This window comes from Solea senegalensis, linkage group LG14, assembly GCF_019176455.1.
Source record: "Solea senegalensis isolate Sse05_10M linkage group LG14, IFAPA_SoseM_1, whole genome shotgun sequence".
Classification (NCBI taxonomy): domain Eukaryota; kingdom Metazoa; phylum Chordata; class Actinopteri; order Pleuronectiformes; family Soleidae; genus Solea; species Solea senegalensis.
In genome coordinates, this window is record NC_058034.1 from 11,940,126 (window position 1) to 11,956,619 (window position 16,494).

At 39.3% G+C, this 16,494-nt stretch overlaps 1 protein-coding gene across 1 annotated transcript in view; it reads left to right on the plus strand.

Annotated features, from left to right (window-relative positions):
- Positions 1-16,494, plus strand: part of LOC122781006 (adhesion G-protein coupled receptor D2) — a 78,865-nt gene that overhangs the window by 38,307 nt on the left and 24,064 nt on the right. Inside the window, exons 21-22 of the mRNA XM_044044492.1 lie at positions 3,774-3,827; positions 7,004-7,145. Of these exons, the coding sequence (XP_043900427.1) occupies positions 3,774-3,827; positions 7,004-7,145 (196 nt within the window). The remainder of the gene's footprint in view (positions 1-3,773; positions 3,828-7,003; positions 7,146-16,494) is intronic.

Genomic DNA, 16,494 nt, shown 5'->3' on the forward strand with positions numbered 1-16,494 from the left:
ACGCCGCGGTTCCCAGCCACTCATTCCTCACCCACAATGGCTAATATTTCACTGCCTCTTTAAGTTTTTAAACTCACGGCCCTCCATTTAGCATCCTGACAAAACCACTAGCCGGGGCTTCACAGGGCCCCAAGCAGTAAACATAGTAGGGCAAAAATAAGAAAAACAATCTGCAATGAAGAAATGAGGAAATATAGTATTGAGATGCTGTGTTATTACCATTTAGATACGCTCTGGCTATGTGGGGATGGAGGGTGGGTGCGTGGTGAGGGACGGGGAGACACAATTTAATGGATGAGACTGGAGTCATGGAAATCACTCTTGGTCAACTATGACTTAGTGTATGTAAATAAGATTAACTTTAGATGCGCATATGTGATATTGAATGTGAGTCCACTTTTTCTGGCCTTTTTCCTCAATATTTGACACTTTTTATTCCACACTTTAAAGTCAAAGCATATCATGGTTTTCCCCTTATATGCACCTTTAACAGTTTACGACACAACTTAACAATCAACATTTTTGGTAAATTCTGTTTTCATTCAATTCTAAATTTTCTTCCTGCTCACTGTTAAACAATTGATGACTCCTCAGCAGTGGTAAGTCAGTAGATTAATAAAATAGAATATAAATATATAAGCAAAATAAGGCACAGAAAAATAAAGTGAATGTATTAGAATGGCTCCTTTGTGAGTTGAATAAAAAGAGTTGTCAGGTCTTCAGTTCTTATGAATACATTACAAACATACATATATTTACTATGCCTATTGATTAAATATTCAAGGCCATGAAAGTAGCTTTTCTCAGAGTTGGTTAACATGGAATTGTGTTACTTCAATAGTCTACGATTATTCTCCTTTCTCCTTCTTTTCCATGTTTTCACTCAAGTCCATTAACTTTCTGTAATTATCCCCTCTGTTTGACCACCCAAGAGACATCTCTCGGTCGATATTTGCATTCCCTGTCCTTCTCTATTTTCCCTTTCTGCTTCACTGCTTGCTTGCTTGCTTCATACATGTTATCTACAAAGCATGAAGAGCTGTCCCCAGGTCCCAGGCAAAGCGTTTGACAATGTATAGTCGGGGAGGTGTGACCCTTAACACTTCAAAATAAATCAGCATTCTTACTTAAGTAGCTTTTCTAGTGGTATAGAATTTTTTTTTTTTCTCCTCATACACTGGTTGTCATTGACCCCTGTACCTCACAGTTTGTGAGCAGCGTATGTACTTACTAACACACCACGTTTCTTTGTTAAAATAAAAGGTTCTGTTGCCATTATTCACATTTACACATTTATTTCACATTTCCCCAGCATGTGACACCGCACTTCTGGCTTCAGTTTTCAACCTCCCTAAGACATAGAAGCAGTTACTTGCACAATAAACATAAAAGAAATGCTATATTAGAAAAAAAGGCTCCTGTTTGTTGACAAGTCATTGGAGGTTCATCTTCTGTCTGCCATTAAAGCTATCTAGCCTTGATAGGGACTGTAACCTCTCTTTTGATTACATTATCCCACACATGAGTTTGCCTACTTTACAAGGCAGTATGGCAAAACTGATAAAGCATGTGGCAACAAGCATACAGGGGGTATTATGAGGCTGCTCAGTGAAACAAGGCCTATAGAGTTAAGAAGGAACTTTGCAACTCAAGTTGCTGTAAGTTGTTAACCTGGTAAACAAATGAGTCTTTAACTGTCTAAGTGTAGAGACACTTGACCTTGATATGGTAAAGAAAGGCATTGAATTAGCTACTGCTTCAAAGTCTGGAAAATGCTTCATTCATGAGCCTGATTTTCAGGTTCAGTAATTATAAATATGGCGTGGAAGACCGACTGCATTTGCTGCTATTACTCTCAAAATACAGCGTTTTAATGGCTAATTACCTGACAATAGCTCCCTATTATTCATTGCAATTAGCTTTTCCTTGGTGGTCACCTTGTAATACCGTGCTTTGATGACCTTTTATTTCCATCAGCTCCAAGGATGTCGGCAGGTGTTGTCAGGCGCGCTGCTTTCATATGGTAATCGCTGCACTCCCATTTACATTGGGAGCCACGCTTTGCATCATGGCGAAACCTTGAGTGTGCACAAAACCTCTTAAACACATAACGATCATCTAAAACAATGCCCTTCCCCTCATTGTCAAATGATTAATTAAGTTGTGTCATGTAATTGCCTCAGCATGCCGGCTGCTTTTGATATCGATGAAATCCCCAGGACTTACTTTCCTCATTTAGTAATGCTAACAGTGAATCTCTCCAACATCTGCATCCTGTCGAAGGCCTTCTGCAGTCTTTGTCAGAAGTTATGGGAGGTTTGTGTGAACGCAATGCTGGTGCTGTTGAATGTGTTTGTCACAAGGCTCTGGTTCTTTTCATTATGTGGCCCTTCAACAGTGGCACGTATGCAAAACATCCTCTGTATACACACAGTGTCTCTGGGACTGTGTGTTTGTGTTTAGTGTGGTGTCATAATTTATAACACGCAGCGACTTAATGAAGCCATAAGCCATAATGCATATTCACTAACGTGGTGGGCTGGGCTGGGACGGGCTGTAGTGATGAGTTCCCAGCTGCTACAAATTTACAGTGAGTGCTGACAAACGTGCATCAACAAATTCACGTGCGCACGCACACACACACAGGGAGACCTTGCAAGTGCCAGAGGCTTTTTATAGTTGATTTCAGTCTAACTAACCAAACTAATGATCATCTCTAATTGTAACCAGGTCTTCCTTAAAAAGATAAATGCATAAATAAGATGAATAGCTTGTTGTAAAATATACATATGTATATATGTGTATACATATATATGTATATGAATTAGGATGTACTCGTATACTTTTATAAATATATTTATAAATATATTTATAAATATATTTTATAAGTATATTTTTAAATAAAAATAATAATAACAATACCAAATTTAGCATAATTTTATTTATCATAATTTTATGTCAGGGACATTAGCACGCCATTAAAAATGTTTTTATTATTTTCAGTTTTTGCTAGTTATTTTATTTATACATTTAAAGGTCAGGTGGTTAATTTTGTCATGCAGATGTTTACTTAAAATATTATATTGATCAGTCAATAGAGTGATAAATACTGTTGATAAAAAAATAAATGAAATACATTATTTGGAAATTCATTCTCGATCTCATTTTAGAATGAATAAATATTTAAGGATTATAGGAAATAAGCGAAGCAAGTAAATGGTATGTAGCAGGTTCCGGTGCAACCTAGATTACTACATACTAAAATGTTATGTATGTATCCTTTATCTATTTAAAAACGATAAAACCCGTGTCTGGTGTTGTGTGTGTTAAATGAAGGTGTGCAGACACTGTTTCATGCGGAGTGTAAAAATGTAATCTGTTCTGCTAGGGCGGCCCCTTCTCCTCCAATAGCTCCATTTGTTGGTCCCGGCGCTGTGTGTTGACAGATGATAGCTTGAAGTCTCCTTAGTTTGCCAGCTCTATGTGTCACTTTCAAGTACCATTAGCTATTGGGACACAGTGGAACACCCTGCCACACACACACGAGCACACACACACACGCACGCACAGACACCTCCACAGCCACTGCCAATCAGTGTCTGCAAACTAATGCTGAAAATGTGTTATTTCTCTTCCACATTCTTTTCTTTTTTCTTTTTTTTGCACGCAGGCTTTTGCTGTTAAAGATTTTTTTTTTGTTTTGAATCATTGTTGAATGTGTTTCATTGATGCTGTGTCACATGTACTTATCTCTTTCTTTCTCTTTCTTCCAGGTTCGCAGCACAGTCAACAGGATCAAGGAGAGGAGAAAAGCGCTTAATTTTTCAGTATGTTATCCTCTATTTTCCATTAAAAATGTGTGTGTGTGCGTGTGTACATGTCTTGAAATGCCTTTGTGTGTGTGTGTCCCCTTCACATTGGTACAACAGACTCAATTTTCCTTACAGCCTTTGCTTCTCATGGGGGAAAAAATCACTACGGCAGCAATGCCAATGAAAGCTGGCCACACAGCAACATTGTACATCTGCTAGCCTCTTACACGTCGACAGTCCATGTTAGATGCCCTTATACATCAAATGTGGACCCTTCATAATAGCCCCCCCTCCCTTTCCTCCCTCTGCACATTGCAGCACCTTCATCCCAGCAATGTCAAGCTCTGTGGTGGGTTACAAGTTTCTAATCCAGGACAAGCCGTCCCCTGACATTAAAGTGTCAAGCCAGTATTTATACCTTGTTGGACGCTGGCTGAAATGGTAGGATGCTCTGCCTGTGTGTGTGTGTCTCTGTGTGTGTGTCTGAGTGTGTTTAGGAAGATCATAGCCTATGCAAAGCACTTTAAAAGCAGATAATAGCATCCAGCAGACACAGGTGCACAACACACACACAGTTATAGACTCTGGTCCAACACATGCACACAGCATCTTGTCCTTTGGCTCCACTCTTCTCTCCATGTTGTTGTGTCACACTTTATGACCATCACAAACCCCGCCCGATACACACAAACCTACACATACTGTATATGCCCACCCCCATTATTTCACATCCTTACACACTTTGGGTCTTTGAAGAGGGAATTAAACAATTTCTGAGAGCAGGTTAGTTTTTAAAATATCTGAATTACACCACCTACCTCCCCTTAAGAATGGACATTAAAAGGGTGTGAAGAAACAAAATGGATGGATAAATTAAAGTCTATGTGTGATTAATGTGTCGCGTGTGTGTGAGGGGCTGTCCATCTGTCTGCATGTTTGTGTCTGCCATGTTGGACGGGTAACGGGGGGCCCCCAGGGTCTCTTGCCACCAGGTGCGGTCTGATATATTGGCTGCTCATGTTATCAGTGAGGCCCCCGCATTTACCGTCATTTTTACAGCTTCCTCTCCAGAATCGTGGTGGCAATTTTCCAATCTTGCCGGGTTCCGCTACCAGAATGCGTTTTTTAGCCATTACTGTCACCCGGCGGTTTTTAGCTAATGCTGTTTAGTGCCATAAATCCTCCTTGAAATACTGTATCTACCTGTCCCTTTGGCTAGATAGGAGACATTTGGCTCTAGATGACCGGACATGGCCCTATATATCTCCTTGTTGTAAAACGTAGGATTTGGTATTGTGCCTTGATAGGCGAGGGATAAAGAGGCTTTGGTGGTGTTACTGCATATGGGGTCATTTGTAGACAAATGGTACTTGTCAGAGATAAAGGGGTTTATGTGTTATATTATTTGCAACAATTGGAACATTCACCCAGGAAAAAAAAAATCTCTTAAATTTCAATATATAGATTTAGAAAAGTTAGTTAAATTAAATTCCATTGCCTCTTTTGTTCTTTGGTCACAAACATTATTTAGTAATGTCAACGCATCCCTATATTAACTTGGCATACTGTACATTCTTAATCTCTCCGGTGATTGGTAATCCATAGGTTGTTAAAACAGCAGACTCAGACTCAGTTATTTATAGTTATTCATTTATATACTTGCACATCACATCGGATTAAATGTATTTAAAAGATCCAACCCGTTTCAATGTCGTAGAACCTATTTAAGTAAATATTGCTCCCGATACAGTGCTGTGATGCACCTCTGACCCAGGTGACCTCACACATAAAATTCACCAAACCTAATCACACACTCTCGCCTCTTTAATTCCACACTTGCGTTGACCTCTTTAGCCCTCTTCCTTGTAGTAGCCCTCTACATGGGTGTGGGTCACACGCTGCTTTTTTTTTTATCCCCAGGGGGTTGGGTTTTTATACACGCGCACACACACATAGCACTTTGACCGGTGTTGCTTGTCTGTTTGATACCAAGTGCCTGCTGACCCACCCTGACCTCCCTCTTGTACACACACAGCCAGATTGCTTTATGAAATAAAGCTGTCAGTTGCAAGACCCAAATAAAAAACAGCCCCATACTCCATGCCCCTGACACCACTGAAATATAGATATAAATTGGAAGTGGATTAGATTTTTTTTTTTTTACTTCAGTCAAGTTTTGACAAGATATAAGGAGTTACAAGTTGGTTGGATTCAGTCTCAGCTTCACTCAAAAAAAAGTTTAAGTGAAAATGATGTGTTGTTCGACTTGTTTAAAGAAAGACTATAAATGAAGTGCGATTTATTTTTGTCGCTGACAGCCCTGGTTAGAATGACTTATGACTTATGACATGTGGCAGTGCATGCATTTGTCTCTCTCCAGTGGTGTTTGTGTGCATATGTGTTCCAAGCAGAAAGTGGCAGGCTCCAATTATTTGCCGTGTGAGGAATTCCTGCCCGATACAAGTACAGGGTGTTATACAAGAGGCCCTGGAGCATTTTAGAGCCCCCCCTTTGTGATCTGAGAGCGGTGCAGCACATAAAAGGGTTCTGAATTATTGGCGTTCCTCTGCTTATCTGGCTGGAAAATGTGTGTTTGAAACATGGTTTGGTGATTAGGAGGAAGAATATTAACTAAGTCACTCATGACATCTGTTTTGCCAGAGTGTGTTTGGCCAGAAATGAAATATACTGTCCATCATAATGTTTGTGTTGTGCACAATAGCTTATTTTATTTTTTATTTTAAACCTTTAGAATAAAAATGTTATTACATATAAAATGTATATGCCTGTAGTCTCACCATTAAGTACCACAAATATTTTACACACTGGTTCTTATATAATAACATGATTTATATAAAATTAAAAAACTGTGATCATTAACAAATCAATGAAAAAGTGTTTAGTATGCAATCTACTGTCCTGGTCTTGTTTGTCTTCTCACAACTTACTTTCCACCATGTATGACAAGAAAGAATAAGAGAAAATCACTCTGAAAATCCTTTTGATCAATTAAAATAAATAAATAAATAAACAAATCTGTTAATAATACTTTACATAACCAGTTATCAACTACGGATGGGCCAATGGATTGTCCGTCTTACCAGTTAAGAGGTTCAATAACTTGTGTATTCCTTTAACAAGTGTCAGGTGTCACAGTGATGCAGCCAACTCTGCCTTATCATTTCATACAGAACTGTGCCAGTTCTCGACCGTCCAGCTCCGTTACCAGCTCTCATCCCGTCAGTTTCCCTACTGGATCCAGCCCAAGTCAGGAGGAGGAGACTACCCAGACCTACATACCAGAAACTGGGAAGGAAGAAGAGAGTAGCACAGGTAAGTTATCAGACTGGAAATGTACACTGTAAAATCACACATACACTTTGGGTTAATGCCAGAATAATATAACAAATAACAAGTGGGCTTCCAACACCATGTCCACTCTTCCCATCACATTTGTAAAGGAAAAGGAAAGGATCTTTAATGTCATTATACAACCGAAATTGCACATTCACAATGAAATACATTGATCAGACCGAATGTGTCTAACATTCACTCTTGGATAACTTTAAAATATACCTACAATTGGGGATTTGATGATTAGAACACATGAATATTAAGTATCGATGGAAGGAAAAATCAGTTTTCCCCACAAAGTTTTTCGTAGTTGATCACGGGATTTGAACCATCACTTTTTGATCATAATAGAAAGTAACAAGATTGCTTGCTAATTTAATTTCTCTGCCGGCCTTGCTTGTCAAAAAGCACAACTAATCCACAGTCACATAAAAAGGAAGGTCACCAATTGTGTGACTTTTTTTTTTCTTCTTCTTCATTTGAATGAAAGATAGAATCTGAATATATAAGAATAAGTGAAATAGTGTGTTGTGTACCTTTTTTTTCTTAATGTACCTTTTGAAGAGGGCAGCACCTGTAGCCTTGCTTTTGAAAAACTGAATCACTTCAGAAGTGGTATTTTTCATCGTGAAGGATTTTCACTGCACAGTTTAATACGACAAATACAGTTATAGCTCTCTGCTGTTAATTTCAGTGGTATTAGCAAGTGTGCACATGTTTGTGTGTGTGTGTGAGCAATTTAGGCTAAATCACAAATTCACATTAAATTGACTTTTACACCTTCCTCAGGGTGACATTTTATCAGCTGCACATTGTGGATGAACCAAGACTAAAGCAGAATTACACAAGAGCCCTGCTATTAATTGTGTCTGCAATACATTCTTTTTTATTTTATTTACTTATTTCATTCTGTAGTCATTGTGGAGGCTGGAATTAGTTGTTGTTGCTGTTGGTTGTCCTGCTTAACACTTATAAGTGTTTGTTTCTATTATTTAAAGGTAACATTTTGAATGGTTTATTGGCAGAAACTGAATATACTACCCATTTGTATGTTTGCACAAGTGTATTTTGACTTTAAAATTGCAAATAGTCTTTTATATGTTACTTTCGGCAAGTGCCCTTGCTATAGAGCTCTGGATGTCGCAATGTCGGCAGGAAAACCTCCTGAAAAATGAACACCGTCATTGCCAGTTTCAACCTGTAATAGTACTATGTGCACTTTAAATCCACAGAGATCGAGCAGTACATCACAGAACCTGACAGACTGAGTATATCTGATTCCAACAATACCCACAGGAGCTTTTCAGCTGGAGTGAACATTATTCCAGACCTGCAGCGTTATGATATCTTCAACTTTCAACATTCTTTACTTTCGGAATGCGCTTACACAAACGCAATAAAAGAATGTAAAATAGACAAGACATTAAAGTGCAAGAGTGTTGTAGTCTGTGATGATGCAGTTTCCTGGTTGGCAGTTAAGGGTGAAACTTAACTTAAAGCTATTGTGCCTCTACCTTATAGGTTTTATTAATGTCATAGTGTATCTCAAAATACAGTAAAGCTTTACATGTTTTTTAACGTCTGTATAAGGTATAAAATTGTGATGATTGCTGTAAGTCATGTTGCCTTAAGTTTCCCCTCAACTGTGACTGGGAAAGCTGTGAATCTGGTTACGAACTTCAGTGACAGTATCTTATATGAAGTAATCATATAAGCAGAATCTGTTATCTGTAGGTTCCCATCTCTGCTTTCCTCAGGATCTCTCCCATTAGCCTTCCCCTGATTGGTTTGGCATCCTGGCACTCAACAGCTACCCACCGTCTTAACTTTTTATGAAAACAGCCAGTGAAGAGATGAATTACCTGACATATTTCAGGGTATATAAGCTGCCGTTTCCTGCTAAAATGGCATCCCTTTGGTTGCTTGACATCAGCTAATGGAGCTCTATGCTGAGGTAACTGTTGCTTCAAAATAAAATACGTGAAGGCCACTGTAGTATCCTGACACACATAGAAAAGGTAAAGGTGAGGGAGGGAGGGAGTCCTCTGTTTATTACAATCTGCAGTTTCACAATTAGATGTCACTAATTATATCACACTGGACCTTTAATCTGTCTTTAATGACAGTGTGTGACATATACACACGCATGTGTATCTCCGTGATGAGCTGTCTAGTATCATAAAGGTGAATCATGTTTTATGTACTTGATATTCCTCCTCTGTTGCCACACTGGCATAATCTGCAAGGCATTACTGCAAGGCACTCTGGACGAGAGAGTAGCGACTGGCCTGCTGAGTGAAATCAGACATCTGAAATGTCCTGTTAAACTTTTAACACTAACCAGACACCCTGGCTTCAATGTCGCTGCCTGACCCGTGCTGCACTGCAGCAGAGTTAGTCATTTGGTTCTGAAAGAGAGTGGAGACACCAGTTTCAAGGCAGGGACTGGTTTCATTCTGTTATTTAAAGCCAGTCACAGCTGATGGAGCATTAAATAATTAAAATAAAAGCAAAAAAAAATTAAATGTGTATCTTCAAGCAATTCTAATAATTAACATTTTTTTCATCATTAAAAACGATGACAGTTTATTTTAAGTATTCTTTTTTTAACCATTTATTTAATTTATTAACAATGTGATAAAACAGTTGAAAAATCACTTAATGCAGTCATCTAGCAAATACTAGGTTGTCAATGGTTTATGACTTACAGTACAGTAATGATGTTCACATTTGAATATTACATGTGCTTTGTATTGCTGCCGCTCGTTGCCGCTCTGTGCACATTGCGCGCCGTGATTTACAGTGTTTCCTTTGCGGGTGATTTGCATGGTCCCTGACGCCATTATTATCTATTCCATTCACTTAGCGAGCAGTTGTTAAAAGATTCCCGATGTAACAACGCGTGCCTGAGCCTCCATCACAGCCTGACAAATCATACTCAGCAGCGAAAATAATGTAGCACAATTCTCAAAATGAAATGATTGAGAGATCATATTATTCAGTCCATTTGCTGCCCCACCAATCTGCTTCTGACTCAATGCTACGACATGCAAATGTGATCGGCTGTGTGTGTGTGTGTGTGAGTGAGTGCCTGGACTGCGATGGCACGCGGCACAAGCCAGTGCTACTGCATGTGTGTTTGCCATGCAGGCAAACATGCATGCTCAACAGACTGTAACTCATCATCATGACAAACTCTGCTCATGTGTCTCTTATGTTACACTAGATGAAAAGGGAGCATTACATTGATATAGCAGCAGGAGGAAGTTTGTCTATTGTTATGATTGTTTATTATCTTTTGGAAATTTGGAAAGATGATGTGTGAAGTAGATTTTTTTTATTTTAACATTTATCACTACTTACTGCCGTCTTTGCCTAGGTTCTCTGCTGTGCGTGTGTGTGTGTGTTGACAGGTTGGATCATCTTTGATTAAATCATCTAGCCTTTCATAAGCACTTCTGACCTGACCAGTAATATTTAGTCGTTTTTTTCCCTGTCATTTTTGAACAATATTAGGTAACAAAAGGCAAATCATGTCAGGTGGCGAATGAGCAGAATCCTTCCTTTTAGGAGGTGGTGGTGCCTTTATTTGGACTGATTGCTCCACATATGAAACACAAGCAACAAACAAACAGATGGGACCAATTTTTGCTAACAATAACCACAGCACCTCCTAAGTGATGGCAGTATCTTGAATGTACAAGGTCAACCCTCAACTCCTCTGTGTGCATGCGCGCGCATATGTGCCTGTGTGTGAGTATGATGGGGGATACTTTTAAGCCTTATCTAGACGTCTGTTACTCAGGTTGGTTAGCACAGATCCCCGAAGTAGACACTGGCTTATGATGAGAGTACTTTAAAAAAAAAAAAGGTGAACGAGGTAAAAAAGAAAAGAAAAAAAGAAAAAGAAGTAGAGTTTTTGATGTGGACTCAAGAGAAGGACACATTGTAATAAAGGATTAGATTAGAAGAACAGGGGTGAAGTGTGTTGTGGGACTTGAATTAAATGGGCCAAGTGGGTTTTTGAGAGAGAGAGACTGCGTTCCTTATTAGACGACCCTGATGAGAGTTAAAGATTGAGAGATCTTTCAAGTCGAAATAACATTATTTGTCACCAGTGTCATCTTAGTCATCTTATTGCTTTGTTAAAGCTTTTTTTTTTTTTGCAAATTACCAAATATGCTAATTCAAGAGATCATTGAATTTTTGTAGGGGGGGTCACTCGTGTTGCTACGATCATTTTCCATCATTTCAATTCCAAAAGGGCAGTGTACATAAAAGTACAACATAAGCTTTTTTTGTTTACTTTAATTTAGTTGTGTAATGGGAGGTGTCTACATTATTTGTTTGCCTATAGGTCATTAACACTGTAATGAATGCTTTCCGAAGGTAGGGTTTTCTTTAAGGATGGTGTTTCTGTGAATGTAATGATCGACAATGCCAGGCCCCATAGTTGAGATTAATGTTGTTAGACTAACCCATGTGGGAGATGAAACATGCGTTGTCAGGGAAATAATTTGTTGATGATATCAATGTCTACTTAAAAGTTATGGGAATCGGTATTGGTCGGCATCGGTATTGGTCTGATACTGGTCAAAATCTGGATCGCATATAGGACAGATAAAACATGTAAAATCCAATATCCAATCCCAAAAAACCCTATACATCTCATGCTTCACTACACAAATGTAAAGAGAAATCAACAAAATTAGCATTTTGTCATGTTTGGGCTCTTTATTAAAACAATATTTGTTACGCAGTTGGAGAATTGTGTCTTTGAAATGACTCGGCACAAACATGTGTTGTTAACAGCTTCATAGTTCGTAAATGATCTGAAATTAATCGGACTGATGCCGCTATCGGCAGATATTAAATTAGTGATATCGCCATCGGTATCGAACACAAAGACGTCGCATCAGCCCATCTCTACTTCTTCATATCACATTATTTCTAAATGTGACAATCATGTGAACACTAAGCCAGGATTTTACGTGGTGTGATCTTTAAGTATTGACAGGTGCACTTTTAAATGGACCAGCTGATGAGTCATTGCTCTGTCACTCATTGACGTCCTCTGTGGGTACGGTATATTGAAGGAAAGATTGTTACATTTTTCTGTGCAGTGTCGTGCCGTTTTCAACAAAACATCATAGCAAACCTGTCTTGTGCCATTTTCAGTTAATATAACCAAACTTGCAGGAACCATATGCCTGCACACTGCAGACATCTGACACTGCTTTCCTTTCCCTCTTTTCCTAACATGTGTTCCCCAGCATCCCTCTCAATTAGGGGCCTTGTAGATAAAGCAGTATGGCGGTCTGTTGCATGCATCCTCTGCAGATTACACACATCTTTCTCTGACCGTGGGGTTGACTCCTCCTTACTTACCTCCATCCACACACCATCACTTGTCAAGCATGTTTAGCCCAGTTCACTGACATGCAACAGAATCCCCTGCTCTAAAATACCCCAAAAAAAAAGAAATATTCCCCTGTGGAATGACAGTATCTTTGCAGCCATTTCATCGCAGTGCAGGACCAGTTTGTACGGTTCTGGGCTGAGCAACAGTGTAACAGGCCTACAAAGTTCCAAAAAAAAGTGTATTTTTGGAAGAATGATTACTAGGCGTGGTTGCTCATGTGAAGTGACAACATATTGACAATTACCACAGCAGAATCTCAGACAGAGGAGGTGAGTGTGTGCGTGTCTGTGTTGTTGTGACAGAGAGGTATTTGGCCTCTGAGCAGCAGCTCGTGTTCAGTGTCTCACTGATGCAAAATGATGTGTACTAATTCTACATCTGCTCTAACCAAGCAGGGTTTGAAAGTTCAACCCAAGCCATAAAAAAAACACTTCCTCAAAGCTCATCTGATCCTATTTTTTTTTTTATTTTGAAGTAATAGACAAATAAGTGGATATGACTTGGGGTTTGGTGTGTGTGTGTGCGTGCTGCAGTGTGGATTGGGATTTGGGTTGTTGGTTTGGCTGTTAAGAGGATGTGTAGCCCTGAAATGGGCTCTTGTCATGTGGGCTGAAACTATGAGGACTTGATTGTAGCCTTCCAGTGTAAATACCCAAACAAACAGGCAGTGGTCACAATGTGTTATCGGTTTGCCATGTATTTACATTCCTCTTCTTCTCTCCCACTGGGTTTCTCTCTCACTCTTGTGCTCGTGCATCTGTTTTATTCATTTTCATTTACCCACTGATTCATCCTTTCACTTCTTTTTATTCTCATTGTTTGTGAATAATATTAATCAAGTGTGTGGGTTTAAGTGTCATGGCTGAATTTGAAAAAAAAAAGGGACTTTGTGACATGAATGAAGTTTTAAATTGTCAGTCGGAGCACCACTTCTCACTGTTGTGTGTGGAAAAATTTGAAATGCATTCGCGGATCATTTTGAACACTTTAAACAACTGTGTTTCCTGCACTCACTCTACATTCTGGCATTTCATATTCATCACAGCCAGTGAATCAAATCCAAAGATGAAATATCGAGTTCAATTGCTTGTTTTAAAGTGGCTTTAAGCTGTTTATGCATATTCACCCAGCCGCCAAAAAGTGCACCTGGCTTCTTGAATTTGTTTTCCAAAGCTGATCTGCATTACAGCCCTACACTATCACGCACCAGAGAAAATCCGGTGAAGGAAATCTATTCATAATTCAAAGAAACAACAAGGCACGGGCAGCGTTGTTGTCAGATATAACAAATTGAGGAGGAAAAGAGTCGAATTTGTATCTGCTTATGGAGGTTGACTGCATTATACATACTGTGGGTGCCGCTGAGTGCGTTGTAATAGGTTGTATGATGGATGGCCAAGCCACATAGGCTCCAATCCCTCTGGGTTATTCATCTATTTATCTGCTTATTTATATATTCCTTCACCCAGAGAGACCCTCACACTCTCAGGATTTACCTAAGGTGTAAGAGTTACTAAAAACGGATGCGCTCTGATGGAAATAGGACAAAGAACTGGAAGTTAATTGTTGAGTGTGTGCCAGGTTTACCGATGTTTGTGATGCTGTTCATTGGTGTTATATAACACTGTATATTGAAAAATGCTTTTAAACTTCAACCTCGAAACAACCAAAATAGACAACCTAATCACAAAGTTGGAGCCAAAGCAGATTAAATCAAACTGGACAAACACTTTGGAAGATCATGTATGAAATATTTGAACACATCAGATTGTTTGTTTACTTTGTAGCAGGCACTATGCTGCAGTGGCATAATGAAACCGGACTTACCTCATTCAGGCCTGATATTAACCTCGTCCTGAGTGATTCAATTCTAATAGCATTCAGCACTCAATCAGATCTTTAATCAGATCACAAAAAAACACATTTGGAGGTGATTTCTGGATGCATAAGAGACATCCACTGACCCAAAGTATTTTACACTTCTTTGCGCTTCCATACATTGGTTTATCTGTCACTACAATATTATTGCTGATCAATGCTGATCTCTAACAGCTTAAATTTAATTTCATGTTACAGCAGTGAGAAGTGCTTTAATTCACTCAACTCCTTCTGACTCTTATAGGGATACACATACACATACACATAACACGTAGACAATGGACACATCTGTGCAGTTAGACTTTTTTGCAAACGGACATCAATGTGCATTTGTATGTTGTGCAAATAGATGAAGCCAGATCCAATCTCATGTGGTCATAGGAGACGTATTCAGGACACATGTTCATGTCCCGTGTGAACGGTCTTACTTTACCCTGTCCTCTTGTGATCAGCTCTCTTAACACCAGGTCTCAATGGGGCCATCGAGACTCATGTATCACAGACTTAACAATCACCGCACGATTGAGCCCACTGTACCTTTTTAAGAATGGCAGTGATTAATAAATGATGAACTTTTTTTCCCCCCCAACTTTCACTCAGGAGCAAAACTTAAATTTCTGACACCTTTTTTCGTGCCACTAATATCAACATCGACAGATTTCCAGTGTTTCTATTGTGATAGTTTTTTCGACCATAACGCCAAGCTCTACTATCAAGAGTGTCAGTCAAGGACCTGCATGTTCACTGCAGGGGCAGATCACCATCTCTGTACCCATGTGTATTTTCTCTTCGACATTCCCCTGGTCAGTAAACATTCAATGAAAATAAATGATTTCAAGTGCCCAATGAATGAAAATAAACATCACAGTTTTTTTCCTAAGTGTGTGAGGACACTACTAAAACATTCACCACGACTAACATCACGCTGCAGCCAACAGCACTTCTAAACCAATATCCCCCCAGAGCATTTTGTTCCTCGTCCTCATCTCATGAGACCATGGCAACGACATAGTCTGCAGCTTACGACAAAGCAAAGTGGGTAAAGGGGAGGGAGAAGGGCAGGGGGGGGGGTGTTAGGCTGTAGATCAGGGCATGGAGGATGGCGCCGCGACCAGGGGGTGACAGGGGAATAACATCCCTTTCTCCTCAATCGACAGGGACCATAACTCCTGCCTCTCCAGGGACAGATTGAGAAAGGCAATAGCCCTAGGGGCTGTGAAGCACGCATGCTTAGGAGAATTGAAAGTTAAAAGAAAAACGCTGTTTGCCAAGCCACTTCCACTGATCCAGCAGACAGCACAGCTCTTCGCCACTGGAATTGTCTTTTTTTTCCCTTTTTCTTTTTATTTTGAGTTGCAATGGAAAGGCCCGAGTGGCACACTGTCCATTGTCCATATGGTGTATCAATCAGTAAATCTACTGGAGTTGTTTTATTGTATTTTTTGTCATATTTTTTTGACAGTTTTCTGCACTTATTGGTGTTGGTAGGGAGACTTCTTTTGAATTTTCAGTGATCTGAGATGTGGTCCTCTGTTGGCCTCTATTACTTATGTGTCAAGTGTTTTTATTGCTTGCTTTTGGCCTCTGGTCTGAGGAAGGGACCACACATCACATTGAGCAGGAAAACAGAACAAAGTCTCTGCATTAAACTGCATCAAATGTCTGGTTTTAGCAGACAAAATCTAATGGTGTCAGAATAATAAATGATTTGTCAATACATATTTGACTAGTTTAAATAAACAAGCATCAGGCTGTTCATCAAATGTTTTCTCTGTTGTCCCTGATGGCTGGTGGTTATTATTATCATCTTCTCTCTCACTACCAACTTTTTTTGATACCACCTCTGTTGTGACTGCCAGTGATGACTTTGGAACAGAGATTGAAAACATAATGCCTACTAATTCACATCAATTCCATCTTTTGTTTTATGATACCAAATCACATCTCAAGAAACTTTACATTGTACCTTTTCTGACTAGAAAAGAAACCTGATAGTTACTTACACTGAGCAAACACTTAAAAATCATG